The 17,510-nt window shown below is 34.0% G+C and overlaps 1 protein-coding gene across 10 annotated transcripts in view; it reads left to right on the top strand.

Moving 5' to 3' along the window:
• CCSER2 (coiled-coil serine rich protein 2) overlaps nucleotides 1-17,510 on the top strand; it is a 170,037-nt gene that overhangs the window by 123,719 nt on the left and 28,808 nt on the right. For all 10 annotated transcript variants that reach the window (XM_016130168.2, XM_016130170.2, XM_016130166.2 and 7 more), the window contains 2 exons: nucleotides 3,718-3,804; nucleotides 6,102-6,191. In XM_016130168.2, the coding sequence (XP_015985654.1) occupies nucleotides 3,718-3,804; nucleotides 6,102-6,191 (177 nt within the window). The remainder of the gene's footprint in view (nucleotides 1-3,717; nucleotides 3,805-6,101; nucleotides 6,192-17,510) is intronic.

Genomic DNA, 17,510 nt, shown 5'->3' with positions numbered 1-17,510 from the left:
AATGATACAAATATGGTGATTTGTGTCATAACAAATTTAGTGTCTGAAATCTCCACTGGACCTGTCATGTTTCTAATCTGTCCTTTATCTCAGGAGAACTTCCTCTCCCATTGCCCTGATGAACTGTTCTGGACAAACTCACCTCAAGCCCCATTCTCAGCCACTCTTCTCAATTTCTGCTGGTAGCCTTTTGTTCATCAAACACAATCTTCTGCTACCTGCCTTTATGCCTTCTGCCTTATCTGTATCGTTTGTCATTCTCCTTCAGTTTGTTCCAGTTACAGGGGGAAAGTGGCCATGATGCTATGGAAGAAGACCCTTTCTTCTTGTGTTTTTGACTCTACTGTTGACATTTAGGACCTAACTACATCCACCTCTCTTATCTGTCTTCAGTGTGCTCTATCTACTTTTTCATGCTCAGTTTATGAATTTCTATATCTTACCTATCTTAAATTTAGTAAATCAAATAAACCTTTCCTTGAGTCTCCTTAAACTCCTTTCCAGTAAACATGGAAACCTGGAAAGTGAAAATAGATGCTGATTGTCATGGTGTAGACATTTGGGGTGACCTTTTCCTTAAAAGCTTTGTCCCTTAGTTTTTGTGTCACTTCTCTCTTAAATCTTTTATACCAATGATCCCCAACCTTTTTGGCACCAGGGACCAGTGTTCCTGTGAGAACAAAATGCCTGATGATCTGAGAGGTGGAGCTGAGGTAGTGATGCTACTAGCACTGGGCAGCAACTGCAAATACAAATGAAGCCTCACTCACTTCCTGCTGTGTGGCCTGATTCTTAACAGGTCATAGATCAGTACTGGTCCATGTGGACCCCTCGCTGCCTTTAGCATTTTGTCTCATTTCCTTTGTAGGTCCCTTCTCTTTTATAGAATGTAGATTTATGTCTTTAGTTCAGTCTTCTTTTAACTTTTTACTGTCATTATTTCATGTATGTCATGTGTATTGATAGCATATAAAATCTCTTTCATACTTGGTAATCCAGTTGCCAACTGGATTTTTACTGTATGTCCCACCCACAGATACTCACAAATATTCCTATTTGGATATATTTCTCCTTTATTCTTCAGTTCTTTGGTGGCACAGCCAGTCACCGAATCTCCCAAGCTAAAATATAGATATCACTCTTTGCTCCTCTGTGCCCTTTTCGATCTCCTAATTTTGATTCTTCTCGTCTTCCTCCTCTCCTCCTATTATCACTTCTTGGGTCATGCTCCTGCTCTCATCTGGAATATTACATCTTTATAATGAGGTCTATAGCCTGATTTTGTTGTTGTCAAATTTGTTTTCCAAACAGCTGTCAAAGTCACATCAAATGCAAATTTATCTGTCACTTCCTGACTTTAGGCCATGCTTGATTTTCACGGTACTCTGTGATCTGGCCTTTGCCTAGTTATTAAACACATTGCTCGTAGTTCTCCAGGTGTACTATGTTTGTCCTTGCCTCTGTATACTTAGAATCCCTTACCTTAAAATCCAAAGCCTGCCACACTTGTGTGTCTTCTGAACTTTTTCTCATTCTTTAAGACTCCCTGGACTTACGCATTCCCTGTTATATTCTTCTTTGCTTATCTTCGTATGTAAAATCCTTAGAGCAGTGCCTGTCATAAAATAAGCATTACATACATGTTGGTTATTCATGTTATGACTACATTGTATTTTGATTTCCTCCAACAGCGGCAGAACCTAGCAGTGACTGAATGATAATTTTATATAGTTTTTCATCAAGTTGCTACGTTGTATTTCAGTTGTTCCATTATAGGACAATTACAAATTTGTGAATTTTTAGATAATACATTGTTGTAAGTTTTCTCATACTTAGGATTGTATCTTTGGCATAGATTCCTAGAAGTGGATAACTGAATCAAAGACTGCAAGTATTTTTATGACTCATGTATATAGCCATATATTTGTCCAGAAAGGTCAGTTGTGGTGTCTGATAATGAACAATATTTTTTCTTCCAATCTTGTTAATCATACTGAGTATTTCTCCCCCACATTTAATACCTGTAAAATCATACCTTCAGTATTTTAATTTACATTTCTTCAACAAGTCCAGTAGACCATTTTTTCCAATTATATGTATATTTGCGAGAACTGGCTATTTGTCTTTTGGGGCCTAGAAAATGATCTTATATTTTAGAAGAGGTTCTTAATATAGTTGAAATAGAAATCCTTTGTCATGTTTGCTTAGGTTTTCACTAGCTTTTAACTTCAATGTTAATTGTATAGATGCTTTAAAATTTTATGTAATTAAATGCATTTATCATTTCCTAATAGCTTCGTTTGCAACATAGCTTAAAAACGTATCCTTTATTATCTGCAGTCTATCTTTTTTTGTCTTGATTTATGAATTTTCAGAGTTCTTGAACTCTTTAAATTGAACTGGAAATAATTTTTATATATAATAAATAGTCTTTCCCGATTGCAGTATATGTAATGGCATTAAAAAAAAAATCTTTGCTTCCCCATCGTTTGTGATGCTTATTTAATGTTAACCCCGTTGTATAATGTCTGTTTCTGAACCGTTGTTAGAGAGTCAGCAATTTTTTTGATCTCAACATATCTGAAGGAATTGGCATACTTTGCTCAGTAATGACATAATTATTTGCTTAAATATTTTTCTCTCTAGAAAGATAAATAAAGATAATTAATTCTTACTCATGGGCAAGAATTTCTCTAGACTAGACTATATACCTAGGTAAGCTCATATTTAACTCATAAATAACACAAAAATATTTTCCTAGGTGGTTATATGAAATTAAATTCATGCCAGCAATGTAAAAGAGTTTCCTTTACTATATATCCTTTACTATATATTTCATGCTTTAAAATTCTTCTTCTGGTAGGTACAAAATGACATATCATTTAGTTGTATATTTGTGTTTCTTGATTGAAATGAAGTTCATCATCTTACGTTTGTTGGACTTCACTGTTCTCTCTTATATAAAAATGCCTATTCATAAAATAAAAATGTGCTATCTGTAGGATGATGATACTTTATAGTTGGAAATATAACTGGGTTTCCTGCTTAATTTACAGTAGGCTTCCATTAAATACTATTAGGAATTTCTTATAGATTAAATTTTGATAGGATATTTTTTCTTTGATTCAGGCAGCTCTCAGTAAAATGACTCATGAAAAAATATCTTCCATGTTACCCTTCAAGCACATTTATCTTCTAATTTCTGAACCAGCCATAAAGTGACTCTTCCTTTAATTACACTGTTCCCTCCACTTGTTGTGCTCTTCATTTTCAGTGGCAGGCAACTCTTGCACATCCCTTGAAATCTAGCTGGACTTACTGTTTTGTATGTAATTTATTTTCCTGTGCGGCCTATGTCCTAGTTTTCTTATCTGTAAAATGAGGATAATATAGTACCTGCCTTGGGGTTATAGTCAGGATCAAATGCTTAGATACCTAAAAGTACTTAGTTTTTGGCACTTGCTAAGTACTCAGTAAATGTTGCACGTTGCCGCTGTTATTGTTCATCGTTTACACGTCAGACTCCATTAGACTATAAATTCAGAGAAGACCAAAATGGGTTGTTTTTATAAGTTAATAGCTGACATATTTAAGAATTTTTCTCTGAAATAAATAAATTGTTCATTGTTCAGTTTTCATCATTGATTTAACATTCTTCATTAGGGTATTTTAATAACAGTTAAATGCTTCATGTTAAATTTTTTTTAAATGTTTCAGAATGAAGATCTGTTAAATGAAATAAAACAACTTAAAGAGGAAATAAAGAAAAAAGATGAAAAAATCCAACTGTTAGAACATCAGCTTGTAAGTATTATAGCATAGTAGGTAAAGTGGAGGTTTTTTAAATTGGAAAACATATTTTTTAGTAAACTGTAACCAGAATTGAAATTTGACTTTATTTTTGGCTTTTAGAGTTGCACTGTTGTATTATTTTAGATTATATACTCTCTAAAAGTATGGATTTAATGGTCAGTCTAAGTAGTAAGTATTCAAGGTGAAAAGAAAATCTTTGTCCATCCATTTTTGGTGGTATCTGTTTTGGGCTTTTGAAATTCACCAATTTACATTCATTTTATTGGTGAAGGTAGATATCTTTTCTTCATGTATATTTAAAGAATGAGTACTACTGGCGAGTTAAGAACAGGGCATTTTTTTCTCTCAGAGTGAATGAAACTGGGTATCAGACTTAGGTAACTGTTCAGCTGTTTGTTAGAGTGAAGGCTGTTCTAAGAAAATGTTTTTTCCCCATGGATAATGATGGGTGATCCCTCAGAGCAGAATCTTTGTAATTTTATAATTGTTACAGTTTCAGGTGTTAGTCCTGTATCATAACAAAATGTGCATCGTCTTGAAGTTATTTATAATATAGTTTGTAATAATATAAAAGGCCAAGATAACATGAATATAATGGCATACAAATACCAACAGGCCAAGGAAAATCTTTGTTGACAGTTGAAAGCATATCACCAAAAACTAGGTTATCCAAAGTATGAAAATTCATTTATTTACCAGATCTTAACCCTTCATAGATTGCACATAGACACAAAAAGGAAGTATTTCCATAATAGTTTAGGGAAATACTTAAAATTTTGCAGTTGTAGTCCGTATATACCATGTATTGCTGTGTATGTTCTACATACACACTACTGTATATATTTATATGCATAAATATAGTAGTCAAGATTGAATAAATAATGTGCTTACATTAAGATAAATATTTTATCTTTTCTTTACATACCTCCTGTATATGTTAAAAGTTAAGTTCTATTATAGTGTATTCCAAGAGACTCTCATTTGACCCTTGAACAACATGGGCTTGAACTGTGTGGGTCCGCTTACATGCAGGTTTTTAAAATAAGTACATATAGAATTATAAATATATTTTCTCTTCTTTATGATACTCTTAATAACATTTTCTTTTCTCTAACTCACTTTATTGTAAAAATACAGTCTATAATACATATAACCTACAAAATATGTGTTAATCGATTATGTTATTATTAAGGCAGTAGACTATTAAGTTTTGGGGGAGTCAGAAGTTATATGCAGATTTTCAGCTGTGCACCTAAAGCCGGCATGGTTCAAGGGTCAGCTGCATATTTAATTTTATTTCAACAACTGTCTCATTTCTTCAGAATGGGAAATAGTACTACAGAGATTTGGGGTTTTCATTAGATTTTATTTTGTATATGTGACTTGGAATGATCTTGTTGCAATTAAGATATTGGATATTGGTAAATATGTTTAAAGTAGAAACTTATAATTTTGTCGTGATGCAGTCATCAAGAATTTGTTTTATAGGTTTCCTCTAAGAAAGTATATTTACCTCCCTTGGGGTTGTTTAACAAATAATATGGTTCTATTTCAGCTTTACACTAAGGAGAAATTCTCTTTATCAGTCTTTTTACTTTTTTTAAAAAAATGATATTTATTTGAGAGACTAAAGTTTATGTATAGGTACATTATTTTGTGCTGTGTAATTAACTGAATGAGTATGCTTTGAGTAGAATCATGTAGAGAATTCATTTGTGAACTGAGATGCTCAGATGAATCTTGTCAAAGGGCAGAGATCCTTCAAAATATTCCAGTCTATTGAAGTCAACACATCATTAAAAGAGCTTATAAGCACTGGACATGTGAAGAGACAGTCTTTCTTGTGGACTAATGGTATTTAATATCTAGTATAGTCCCATTAAAAACGAATTTAAGAAACTGTGTTTCAGTGACTGTAGTACCATAATAGTTTAGGGAAATACTTAAAATTTTGCAGTTGTATTCCATATATACCATATATTGCTGTATGTTTTACATACACACTACTGTATATATTTATATGCATAAATCTTAGGTAACATGTTTTATGGATAACATAAGAGATTGTCAAAGGTGTTTTTGACTATGCAAAATTTCAGCTTTCTGGCTCCATAACCCAATCTCTAAATAAAAGGGGAGACTACCTAATAGACCTTGATGTTTGCCTTTTTTTGTTTGTTTGTTTTTTGTTTTGCTTTTACCCATAAGAAAGACTCTAATTACTTTGTTTATATATGTTCAAGTGTATGAAGAATTACACCAATGTGAAAGTTTGTGTTTTTGTTCAGGCAACTCGGTGTAACTGCCACCAAAAATCTAAAGAGGAAAAATGCACGTATGCTGATAAATACACCCAAACACCGTGGAGAAGAATTCCTGTAAGTAGCATATGCCCTTAACCTCTCTTCTTATTATATACTATATTGATGTTTTATTCCATTCTTTTTACTCTAATCTCTAATAATTTGAATCTGTTATGGCTGTTAATTTTTTTAAGTAAGTTGCTTTCTAAAGCTTCCCTTTTATGTCATATAAAAATGAATGTGCATTTAATAGCTTTTCCATTGTGCACACTGTAACCCATTTTGTTTGAGTGTCTAGTCTCCTCTCATTAGATGTGTTTATGGAAGTATTTCTCCATGCCCTAAAAGAAACAGAAGCCCAAAATGCAATCTCCCCTCTTTAGCAACATGTGACTCTTTGAAAATAAATGAGTGTATTCTTTTTTTGGTTGAAACTTTTGAAATATATTCTATTATGATTATTCAAATAAATGTTAGCACTGTTTGGAAGTATAAATACATTAGGATATAGACAGTAAAAGTTATGTTTTGGTCACAGTTAGGGAATAGTTTATTTTGAACAGTAGAAAGTAGCCATGCAGGCTGTACTTTTTTGTTGTTTTTCAAAAACGTTATATTTCAAAACACTAAGATACACTGACCATGCTTTAATCTGAGTTTTTCTGAACTCAGTTCACGATGTGCCTGAGCCAGAGAACCATCATATGGCTATCAGTAATTATCCTATTGTATAGTGCCAAGTAATAGGTGTTTCTTGTTAAGAAAATGCTGAATAAGCCAGCCTTGACTCACCTTTTGCCTCATTTTAGCAGTGGAATCCTAGTAACACAGATGAACATAGAACCATAATAATCAAAAATCTAGCTTTTAAAACTTAGGTATGGGCCTCTACATTTTATGAAATACTTATTTCTTTTTATCGAATTAGTAATTTTCTGTGTGTTCTGTATAAATACGTTAATAATTAATTTAATGAACAAAGGTTTGGTGAGCCTCTCCCGTCTTAGTTATTAGGCTTCTGAAGTAGAAGTGGAGAATCAGGGAAGGAAATGCGCAGATGAATAAGGATTCCTCCATTAGCAAGTGCTTATTAAAGGAACTGGTGATGTGATATAAAATATAGAAAGTTCTGTAAGGTTCAAAGATTGGGAAAGTCTTGTTGGAAGAATCAAGGAACTTGGTGAAGAAGGTGACGGTAGGGTTTGTATCATAGAAAGCAAAAGAGATGAAGTAATATTTCTTTAAAGTCAAAGGATGTGGAAACTTATCTGTTTGGAAATAACTGCAAAATGAGAGATCATGCCTCTTGCATCTAGATGGAGGTCTGGGCTTTCTAAGTTTCTCCAGTTTCCTCACAGGGATATTTGTGCATTCCGACATTATTACTAAGTAGGTAGATGATTTCATTAAGTGTTAGTAGTTCCATTTTGCCATCCTTCTAGGAGTCTTTACTAGAAGTCCCCAGCCTTTTTGGCACCAGGGACCAATGCACCTATGAGAATCTAACGCCTGATAAACTGAAGTGGAGCTGAGGCGGTTATGCTAGTGCTGGAGAGCAGCTGCAAATACAGATGAAGTTTTTTTTGCTCACCCTTCTCATCTCCTGCTGTGCGGCCCGGGTCCTAACAGGCTGTGGACCAGTGGTTGGGGACCCCCCCTTTATATCATCTCTGGCTCTCTCAACTTCACTTTTCTGGAAACTGGCTATTAGTAAGCCTACTCACCAGACAAAAGTAAATGGTGCTGCAGAACACTCCAAGACATTTCTTAATATGTTCTTGAGTTAGTTTTACTGTGATCTTGGTGAAGTGAATGAAGGTCAAATTTTCAACCTACCACTCCTAACAAACTCAGACTTTAGGCTTCCTTGTTATTTTTTATTATAGGAATAACCTGGCTTAATACTTCTGTTTCATAGATAAGGAAACAAAATCCAGGGAGATTAAATGACATATTAAAGTTTTGATAATTAATCAGTGGCTGAAATAGTATTATTAACTTCAGACTGCTGTTAGTCCACGGTTCCATTCCTCAAAAGTACACTGAGGAGCCTTGAAGAACTGAGAGAGGCTTTGCAGATTGGAATGGGAGAAATATCCTTGGCAAAAGGAATAATGCAATTAAAGGCAAAGAAGTAGGAAGATACAGTTGGGTAATAATAAGTACATATTATTTTGGCTGAAACGCAGACATTTGTTTAGGGAAATAGTTGAAGTTAGTGTTAAAGTTCATTTAAAGGTGGAATTCAAAATTTTATCCAGGAATTACTAGTAAAGTCGTTTTACTAAGTTGTACTTATTTAAAGAAATTGTCACATTTATTTAATTAAATGTTAAATATTAACATTGAATATTGAGTTATTCTCTGGTTTTTATGTTCTTTGGACTTTGTTGGATTCATTAAAAATAATAAATTATTTTGGAAACTATTCACTATAACAAAGATTTTCTTTTAAGAAGTTACACTTGACTTTACATGTTCTTTTTTGATCAGGAACCCAACATATTTAAACAAGACGTTTTAGTAATAGGGTGGGGAGATGTCGTGGGACCCTTCTTTGTCAACATCTAGTTTGTTAGGTGGTGACTTGAGGAATCAAAACATGTTTTATTAAAAAATCCCCAAATTTAATGTAAATTTTTTTGATCTGGCTAAGCCTTTGGGAAGATTGAAAGCTACAATCTGAGTTTATAAAGTTCTTCACCATTCCCTGTAATATCTTGGGACATTTAAATGCCCTTCTTGATACTCTCATAGTTGAGGATTGTAGAATCTAACTTAGAGATTTGTGAGACATATGGAAATATTTCCTCTGAACGTTTCCTGGAATTGGAGAAAGAAATCTGGCTGCAAAGGAAGGCAGAGAAAGATGGTGAAGTGAGAAAGATACTGCCTCTAATACTTGTTGGCAGCCATTCAGGATGTGGAAATATGAAAAAAATAATAATGTAGACATCTCAATCAGCACCTGACAGAAGGAGGAGAATGGTAGACCACTAACAGCAACAGAGCAATGAACATTTGAGTCTGTCGAGCCCAATAAAAGTTTTCATAAATGTGTCCAAAGAATTTTAAAGTAGAGAACCAACAGGAAAGGAGAGAATGGAAATAAGTAATAGAATAGGAAAAAGGAAGAAAAGCAGATATTCACTTACTCATTCACAGATATTTGTGTGCCTACTCTGTTCTAGACACTGTCCTAGTCTGAGAGTGTAAACATGAAAAAGATACATACAGTCCCAGGCCTCAGGATGTTTATAGAAACTCAGGTGCACCTAAATTGTATTAATCTCACTTTTTTCCTACATGTGAAGAAGCTAAGATTAAGAAGTGACTTGTGAAAGTACCTAAGCAACTTATATACAGCAGTCTTATACCAGAAGCCAGATTTTCTAATTTGTAGGTAACTTCCTAGCTTCCTCCCTTTGAAGTGGCTATAGGAGGTAAGATGAGTAGAAGGAATAGAGAGAACAACAGAGATAGAGCTTTGAGAACGGAGGACAGAGGCTTGAGCTCAGTGAGAAGACATGAAAAGGACTTTTTTCCCAAAGAGAGAAACAGCTGCTCAGGTTTTTGCTATGTGGTAGATTTTAGTAGTCCATTGTGATAATCCATAGAACTATATCTGTGGGATTTAAAATTCATGGGAGAAAGTATTTATGGTTGAAAAGGCATAGTTTCCATATGAATAGAAAAGAGAAATTCTCCACAACCAAGTTAGGTTCAATCCAGTGTTACTATGAAGAAATCTATGGACATAGTAGATTGCATAAGTAATTTTCTCAATATAAAGAATTATAAAATTAACACCTTTTACGGAAATGAAAAAATATTTAGTGCTGAGACTTTATGAATAACTTAAACCAGAAAATATATATGCTTAAAAGAGAAACACACAAAAGTCCCTTTTTATCAAGAAGTAACTGCATCCATTCTATAGCAAAAGCAAAGAAGCAAAACAATTTAAGAAAATTCTAAATTATTTAAATCATACTAACCACTGACAACCATTGTTAACATTTCATATATGGTCTTCCACATTTTTTTGTAATGTCCATATATGTGTTTGTACAGATCTTACTGTCATATCTATCTAGGTAAAATTTTGTTGTACATGCTGGTTAGGTGGTGGCGGTAGTTGCTATTATTACTATTTTGTTTGTTTGTTTTTTGCTAAACCTAGATGGAAAAAAATGCATTATTTTTAATAAAAAATGAATTCCCTTAGTGGATGTTTTTTTTTCTTAAGTTCTTGAAATACATTACCACATTTTTTTTCCTGAAAGGATTATACACTTTGTACTACCATTAGCTAAGTTATGATCAGAAAATTACTTAATGGGCATGATGTTAAATTGAATGATTCAGGTGTTTGATATTATCAGGTTATAAGAGCCTACAATATTTACCTGTACAAAAGAGAAATGCCTGCTGCCTTGACAGGACAGACCATCTCAGCCAGAATGGTTCCCCTTGATCCCCACATCATCACTTCAGGTGGTACTGAGAGGCCACTCCCAACTATTTGGGTTATGACTGTTTCTGTTTTGTAATGTTTTCTTACCTTACAAATTCTGTCTTTCCTCTTCCTTATCCAGGAACCATTTTATTAGGCTCTTTTTATCATATACCCAACCTCAGTTTCTATGTATTCATTATATATTTTGATCCTTAGAATTCTGCGAGTGTCTTTCTGCCTGTAGTAGTGTTTGGCTTTCATGCTACAGGTACTTTTGGTATTGTAGCTTTACTGATAGAGATTCAAACTGTTTTGGGTTTAGTTTGGATGTTATTTGTGAAATTGAACCCTAGCAAAGGGATAATAGTTAATCACCTGCTGGGTGCTGTTAATTTAGGGTATGACAAAGGTGTCTGCTGGTATAGGGAGCTGCCTAAGACATGCTGTAGGCATATTACAGGACACTTTTAAAGTATAGTTTGTGTTCAAGAACTGTGTTTACAATATTGAGCACAAATATGAAGAACCTGTTACTTTTTTAAATAAGGGGTATGCAAGGCTATGTTTTGCTTGGGAAAAGAATAGCATAGTGCGGTAAACTGCCCAGGGCCATGCATTATAAAAAGAAAAGAGATATAGGACTGTTCTAGAATTGAGAATGAGAGACTAGACTGCAGCAGCACTCTTCCACAGAACTTTTTGTGCTGTCCAGTGCAGTAGCCATAAGCTACATGTGACTATTAAATACTTAAAAATGTGACTAGTATAACTGCAAAAGAGAATTTTTAATTTTACTTAATTAATTTAAATGTGTATAGCCATATATGGCTAGTGAATACCATATTGAACAATACAGCTCTAGGGCTAATGATGTCTACTTAGATGGATATAGGAAAGCCACCTAAAACAGTAAGTAAAGGGGAAGTGAGTGAAGACAGTTTTTAGAAGAAATGAAGAAAAATGAAGAAAATGCAGGTCAAATTTAGGTAGAAGGGAAAAAGAGGGAAAAGAATTAGGAATGAGCTGGATGAAAAGATAGTATGGTCAGAGGAGAGTGGATAAATCTGCTTCTGACTAATATTCTCATTTGAGGGATAGAATACCCCGGTAAAATGCTGAAACAGATAACATGGAAAGAAGAATAACAATGTGGCAGGTGCCTAATTATTCTTACAAAAATAGTTGAAGAGACTAGGAATACTACAGGGAGATGGTGATTATGTGAAAAATCAACGTTCATTTTAAATATATAAACTTATAAAACTTTATTTTAAAGATAGTATAAGCATAGTCTTATAAAACATTTAACATCAATATTTGAAGATTTAAAATAGTTACTTCCCTCTCTCTCTCTCTATCTCCCTCTCTTAAGTTTTCATATGTACTTTTTATAGAGCATTTGTTTGGATATCTTTAATTGAAACCCCAAAATTAAAAAATTTCTAGACTCACACCGTCAAATCTCTGATTATTTATCGTCTTGAATCTGAAAGAAGGTATTGCAAACAGGACCCAGAGGGATCCACCTGTCCTGTCATTTAATGGCATGGCCAGCATTACTCTGAAGATTGGTTGCAAGAATAAACACTGTTATATCAGTATCAGTGAGAAAGCTGCCTATCAGTTAAAACTCAGAGTTTGCACAATTTGATCTGATGCTAGTTTTCTCTCATTTCAAGAACTAATTCTATTATACATAGCAAAGGGGTAAGGAACTATGATTTTATATGAATTTTAAATTGCTCTGTTGAAATTAATACTAGTACTAAAGCAAAGCTTAATCCATTTTATAGCATATGTAAATAGATATGCATATAATCTATATAAATTCAGCAATTGGAATATGGTCAGCATTATCAACAACCCTTTGTGCTCAGAATTAGGTTCTCATGCCTCAGATTTAATGGTTATGCATTAATTTCAAAATATCATAGTCAAGTATCTTCCTATTATAACCATTTATAAAATAGAAAAGATAAAGTTAGAAAACTTTATCATATACTTATCACAAAGACCATATCAACTGTTTGTAATTCCCAAAGGAAGAAGAGTTTACTTAGCAATCAATATGTGTAGCAGCAAAGAACTCTGTTTCTGTTTCTTTGCTCTTTCTCTCTCTCGCTCTTTCTCTCTCTCTCCCTCCCTCCCTCTTTCTCCCTCCCTTTCTCCCTTTTCCTTTCTCTCTCCCTCTCCCTCCCCCTCCCCTTTCCCCACTCCTTGCCCCCCTCCCTCTCTCTCTTTTTTTCCCCCTGGGAGATAAGTTTAAATGTTAAATGTAAGGAACAACATAACCCAAAGATTTGTCTTAAGAGTGCTCTCTTTTATACCATATGTCTTCCTGTTTTGGAAGAGGGCAGTATTATTAATTAATTTTTACATGAGATTAGTGTCCTTATTTTAAGTTTAGATGTGCCGTTTTCTCCTAATTGGAGAGATGTTAAGTTACTATTCATATATATTTCCAGAGAGAATTAAGGGATTTATTTCTTTGCCAAGGTCGGTCTGTCTTTCTTTTTCTTTCTTTCTTTCTTTCTTCTTTCTTTCTTTCTTTCTTCTTTCTTTCTTTCTTTCTTTCTTTCTTTCTTTCTTTCTTTCTTTCTTCTTTCTTTCTTCTCTTCTTCTTCTTCTTCTTCTTCTTCTTCTTTCTTTCTTTCTTTCTTTCTTTCTTTCTATTTATTTATATTCACTATTACTTTTATTTAAAATGTGCCACTAGAAGTATTTTAAGTACATACACACATACTTTGGTATTTAAACAAGTAATATTTATGATGTAGTCATAAAATTCTTTTTAATTGTTCAATGTTTAGTTAGTATTAGACATTGACCACTGAATACAGCCTGAGTTTCAGTTAGCTAAGCTTACAGGAGCCATCTGTGTTGCTGAAACATTATATTCTAGCATACATGTATTTCTGCAACACTTCAAGAATTCTATTACATGTGTCTTTTACACTGATTTCTATAAAGAGTAATGCTATAACTTTCATAGATAAAACTAAAACCCAGTAACTGAGAAATAGAATTGTTTTTTAAGGCTAGGAGCAAATTAAATGTGGATTTTACAGCATTTGATTTATCCGGTCATGAATTTAAGGGTATCTAAATCTGTATCCTCAAATACCAAATATCAGAACTGTAGAAGGCATTTTTGAAAACATTTAAATAAGCAGTTTTTTTTTTTCAGTACAATTAGAAAACAAAAGTATACCACCAAAGTTTTCTACTGCTGAGATCCATTTCATTTGTGTAATTGCAATTGAACTTACTGACTCATACATCAAGAGTGCAGGCAGTACATAGCATTAGGATTTAATATTAGACAGCAGTCACTGAGACATAGATGATCTTGTTAGCCTTCTAAGAAACATCATGATCAAATTAGTCTTTCAGAAGAAATTAATTAGCTTCCCTAAGAGATAATAAAAGAGGTAACCAAGTTGTTCCTCTTTTAGTCTGTGCTAGCAGAGTGATAATTTATTAGACCTTATTTCCTGGAACATCTAACTTTCCTTTTTCTTAGGTAATTACAAAAACATTTCTTCACATGTTTTAGAAAATTACTATTTTTTAAATGTCAAATGTAACTGAAGTGTTTTTTTTTTCACTATAGAATGTCCCTTTAGTAGTATGCTCTGAGAGTTCCTTTAAAAAGCTATATTAATATTTCTGATAGAGCAAGAATATTAATACCATTTCTTTTTACCCAGTCCTAAAATTTCTAAACAAATATAGCAGTCCTCATCATTCAGAACAGTGAAAGGTCAATGACCTTCAGCCAAAGCCCACCAGAAACACACGTGTGAAACAGGTTAGGTAGATTACTTGTGGCCAAGAAGGAGCCATCTTTAAAAAGTGTGTCAGAAGGAAGCTTTTATAGCAGCGGTCTCCAACCTTTCTGGTACCAGGGACTGGTGCTCCTATGAGAATCTAATGCCCGATGATCTGAAGTGGAGCTGAGGCAGTGATGCTAGTGCTGGGAAGCAGCTGCAAATACAAATGAAGCTTCCCTTGCCCGCTGCTCACCTCCTGCTGGTTGGCCTGGTTCCTCACAGGCCACAGACCCATACTGGTCTGCAGCCCTGCTGTTGGGGACTGCTGTTTTATAGAATTTTGAGCTTTTCTTGGGTGATTAGGGGGAAGGACTAAGGAAGCAGGGGTTTGCTCAGATTAAATGCTATCAGAAAGTGGATAAGTCTAGGGTATTTTGTGAATAGTTACAATGACTTTGTTTTTATTCTGTACTTAGACAAAACTATGAAGCAGTTTTGTTTTGTTTCATGTTATTTCATGTTATCATGGTCTCAGAGTAACGTTGAATTCTGTGAGATTGTTTATGAGATCAGTTCTGGAGACTGAGGGCTGCTTGTTATCTCTCAGAAGGAAATACACCTGGCATAAATTATATAAAATTTTACTAACCCAATGAGATTTCTTCTGTACAGATGAAAAACTAACATTTGGATTGTTAACTTTATGTTTTCAAATTACTTACTGTACTTTGTCATGTTTCAGTGTTCTTTGGTGGTGGCGATGGTAAAAGTAATGATTACATGAGAATATTGTGAAGTAAGAGAGAAATTTGGAGAGTTACACTTGGATCACATTATGGAGACTTAGATGTTAAACCGAGAACTTTCTATTTAATTCTGTGGCCAGAAGGTTCTAGCAGGCTTAACCATATTTTGCTGCAGGAAAAGTAATGTGAGAGGAAACACTGAGTCTCTTGAGGCAGGAGCTGTGTCCCGTTTCTCTGTGTGTGCTTAGCACATGATTCCAGCAGGAATGAATTAATCCCATTGAGCACAGAAGGAAGGTAGAGAAGGTTATTATAATAGCCTAGGCAAGAGTTGATGAGGACTAACCTATGATAGTTGATCTCTCATGGAGATGCAGAGAAGGTCACTGAGGCAGAATCTTGATAAGTGATTGGATGAGAAGGGTGTGAGAGGGAAGGTGATGAATATGTTATCAAACCGGGATGACAGGAAAGATGGCATATCAGTCATAAAAATTGGAAAACCTGGAGAAAGGATATTATTAGAGAAGGAAACTGCTGAAGGTTTTAGGTATATATTTTCATCTCTTGAGTTTGAGATTCTGGCAGAACAAAAGGTAGAGGAGTTTGAATATGTAGGATTGGAACTCGAAAGGTGCAGGAAAGTTAGGTAAAAACATAGGTTGAAAGTGTGTGGAAGACAGAAATCTTTAGCAATAAAGCTTTATCCACTAGGAAAGCTCAGTGCTACAATGCCAAGTGCTACAGACCCCTTTGGGAGCAAATAAGACCCTTCCAGGAAGCTTCTTAAGCTCTCATAGAAGAGGGGAAAAATATGTAAACTAATCTTTATGAATCATAAAGTTTTTGTCTCTTCATTGTTAAGCTAAAAGTTTCCCTTTCTCTAACCTCAAGTGGTAAATAACTTTCATCTGTTCCCATCGCTGATTTAAGGAAAAGCAGCTCTTCGAGGGAAGAGCTTCAGTTGTTCTGGAGGACTTGGCTCACAGCTCCTTGTCTTATCCCTTAGTTAAAGTTCACAGAAATGTTTTTTTTTTATTTTTATTTTTTAATGTGAAGACTTGGACTCTATAGGCTTTAACTTGAAAGAAATGAACAGTTTCCTCTAAAACCCTGAGTCCAGACACTCTTGATTTTTTATATTTTGTTCCTTTATATTTTTATTTATTTTTTGCCCTACCAGTTTAAGGTATAATTAGAATATTATCCATGTGGTTAAACTATTTGTCAGATATAAGTTTTCCTAAAAAGTGTGTTCCCCCCTTGGATGGGACATATGATCATATACTGTTTAATGTTGAAAATAAATTCTGAGAAATGCATCATTAGGCAATTCATGATTGTACAAAATCAGAGTGCACTTACACAAACCTAGATGGTATAGCCTACTACACACCTTGGCTATATGGCATATAGCCTGTTGCTTCTAGGCTATAAGTCTGTGCAGCTCGTTATTACAAAGAACACAAAATTAAATCCAGCACAAGAAAAAACAATGTAATCAAGAGATGTGGTAAACATAAGATGTACGAGGCTGCTGGCATAACATGGCATACTAAACTTTTTTTTGTAGAAAGAGTACACTAAAATTAAACAATAAAAAAGTATAGTATAGTAAATACATAAACCAGTAACATAGTCATTTATTATCATTATCAAGCATTATGTATAGTATGTATAGTAGTTTCATTTACACCAGCATCACTACCAACACATGGGTTATACATTGTGCTCCAACTTTATGATTGCTGTGACATCGCTAGGTGATAGGAATTTTTCAGCTCCATTGTAATCTTATGGGATCACTGGTCATATATGCAGTGGGTCATTTACTGGAAGGAACATCATTGTACACCACATGACTATTCAGGTGCAAACCTACTGCTTTTGTTTGCATACACACCTACTGTGGTTTCTTTAGCAGAAAGCATCTCATATCTACCACTTCATCTTAAAAGTCATCAGAAAATTTAAAGTAGACTCAAATGAGCAAAAGTCTCTTTTCTGGCCAAAGCTTAGGGATCTTCATGGCTTCTATTAAGAAAGAATTTTATATACTGTTCTGCCCTCTAGATTAGTGCAAAAATCGAAATGTAATGTGAGCTGCATGTATAATTTAAATGTTCTAGTATCTAAAGTTAAGTAAAAAGAAATATGCAAAATTAGTTTTAATAAAATATTTTATTTCACCCAGTAGTACCATTTGAATGTATAATTAGTATAAATAAAATACTGAGATATTACATTCCAATTTTTGTTTTTATCATCTGGGGTGTATTTGACATTCATAGCACTTTTTAACTTAGACTATCCATATAGCCCTCATGTGCCTACTAGCAGTCATATTGGACAGTGCAGCTACTGTATGGAGGTCATTGGGTTAGACTTTAAACCTGAACTAAACGGCAAGAATTGA

This window comes from Rousettus aegyptiacus, unplaced genomic scaffold, assembly GCF_014176215.1.
Source record: "Rousettus aegyptiacus isolate mRouAeg1 unplaced genomic scaffold, mRouAeg1.p scaffold_m13_p_6, whole genome shotgun sequence".
Lineage (NCBI taxonomy): Eukaryota > Metazoa > Chordata > Mammalia > Chiroptera > Pteropodidae > Rousettus > Rousettus aegyptiacus.
Note: the sequence above shows the minus strand (reverse complement) of the source record. Positions and strands in the feature narration are given on the sequence as shown.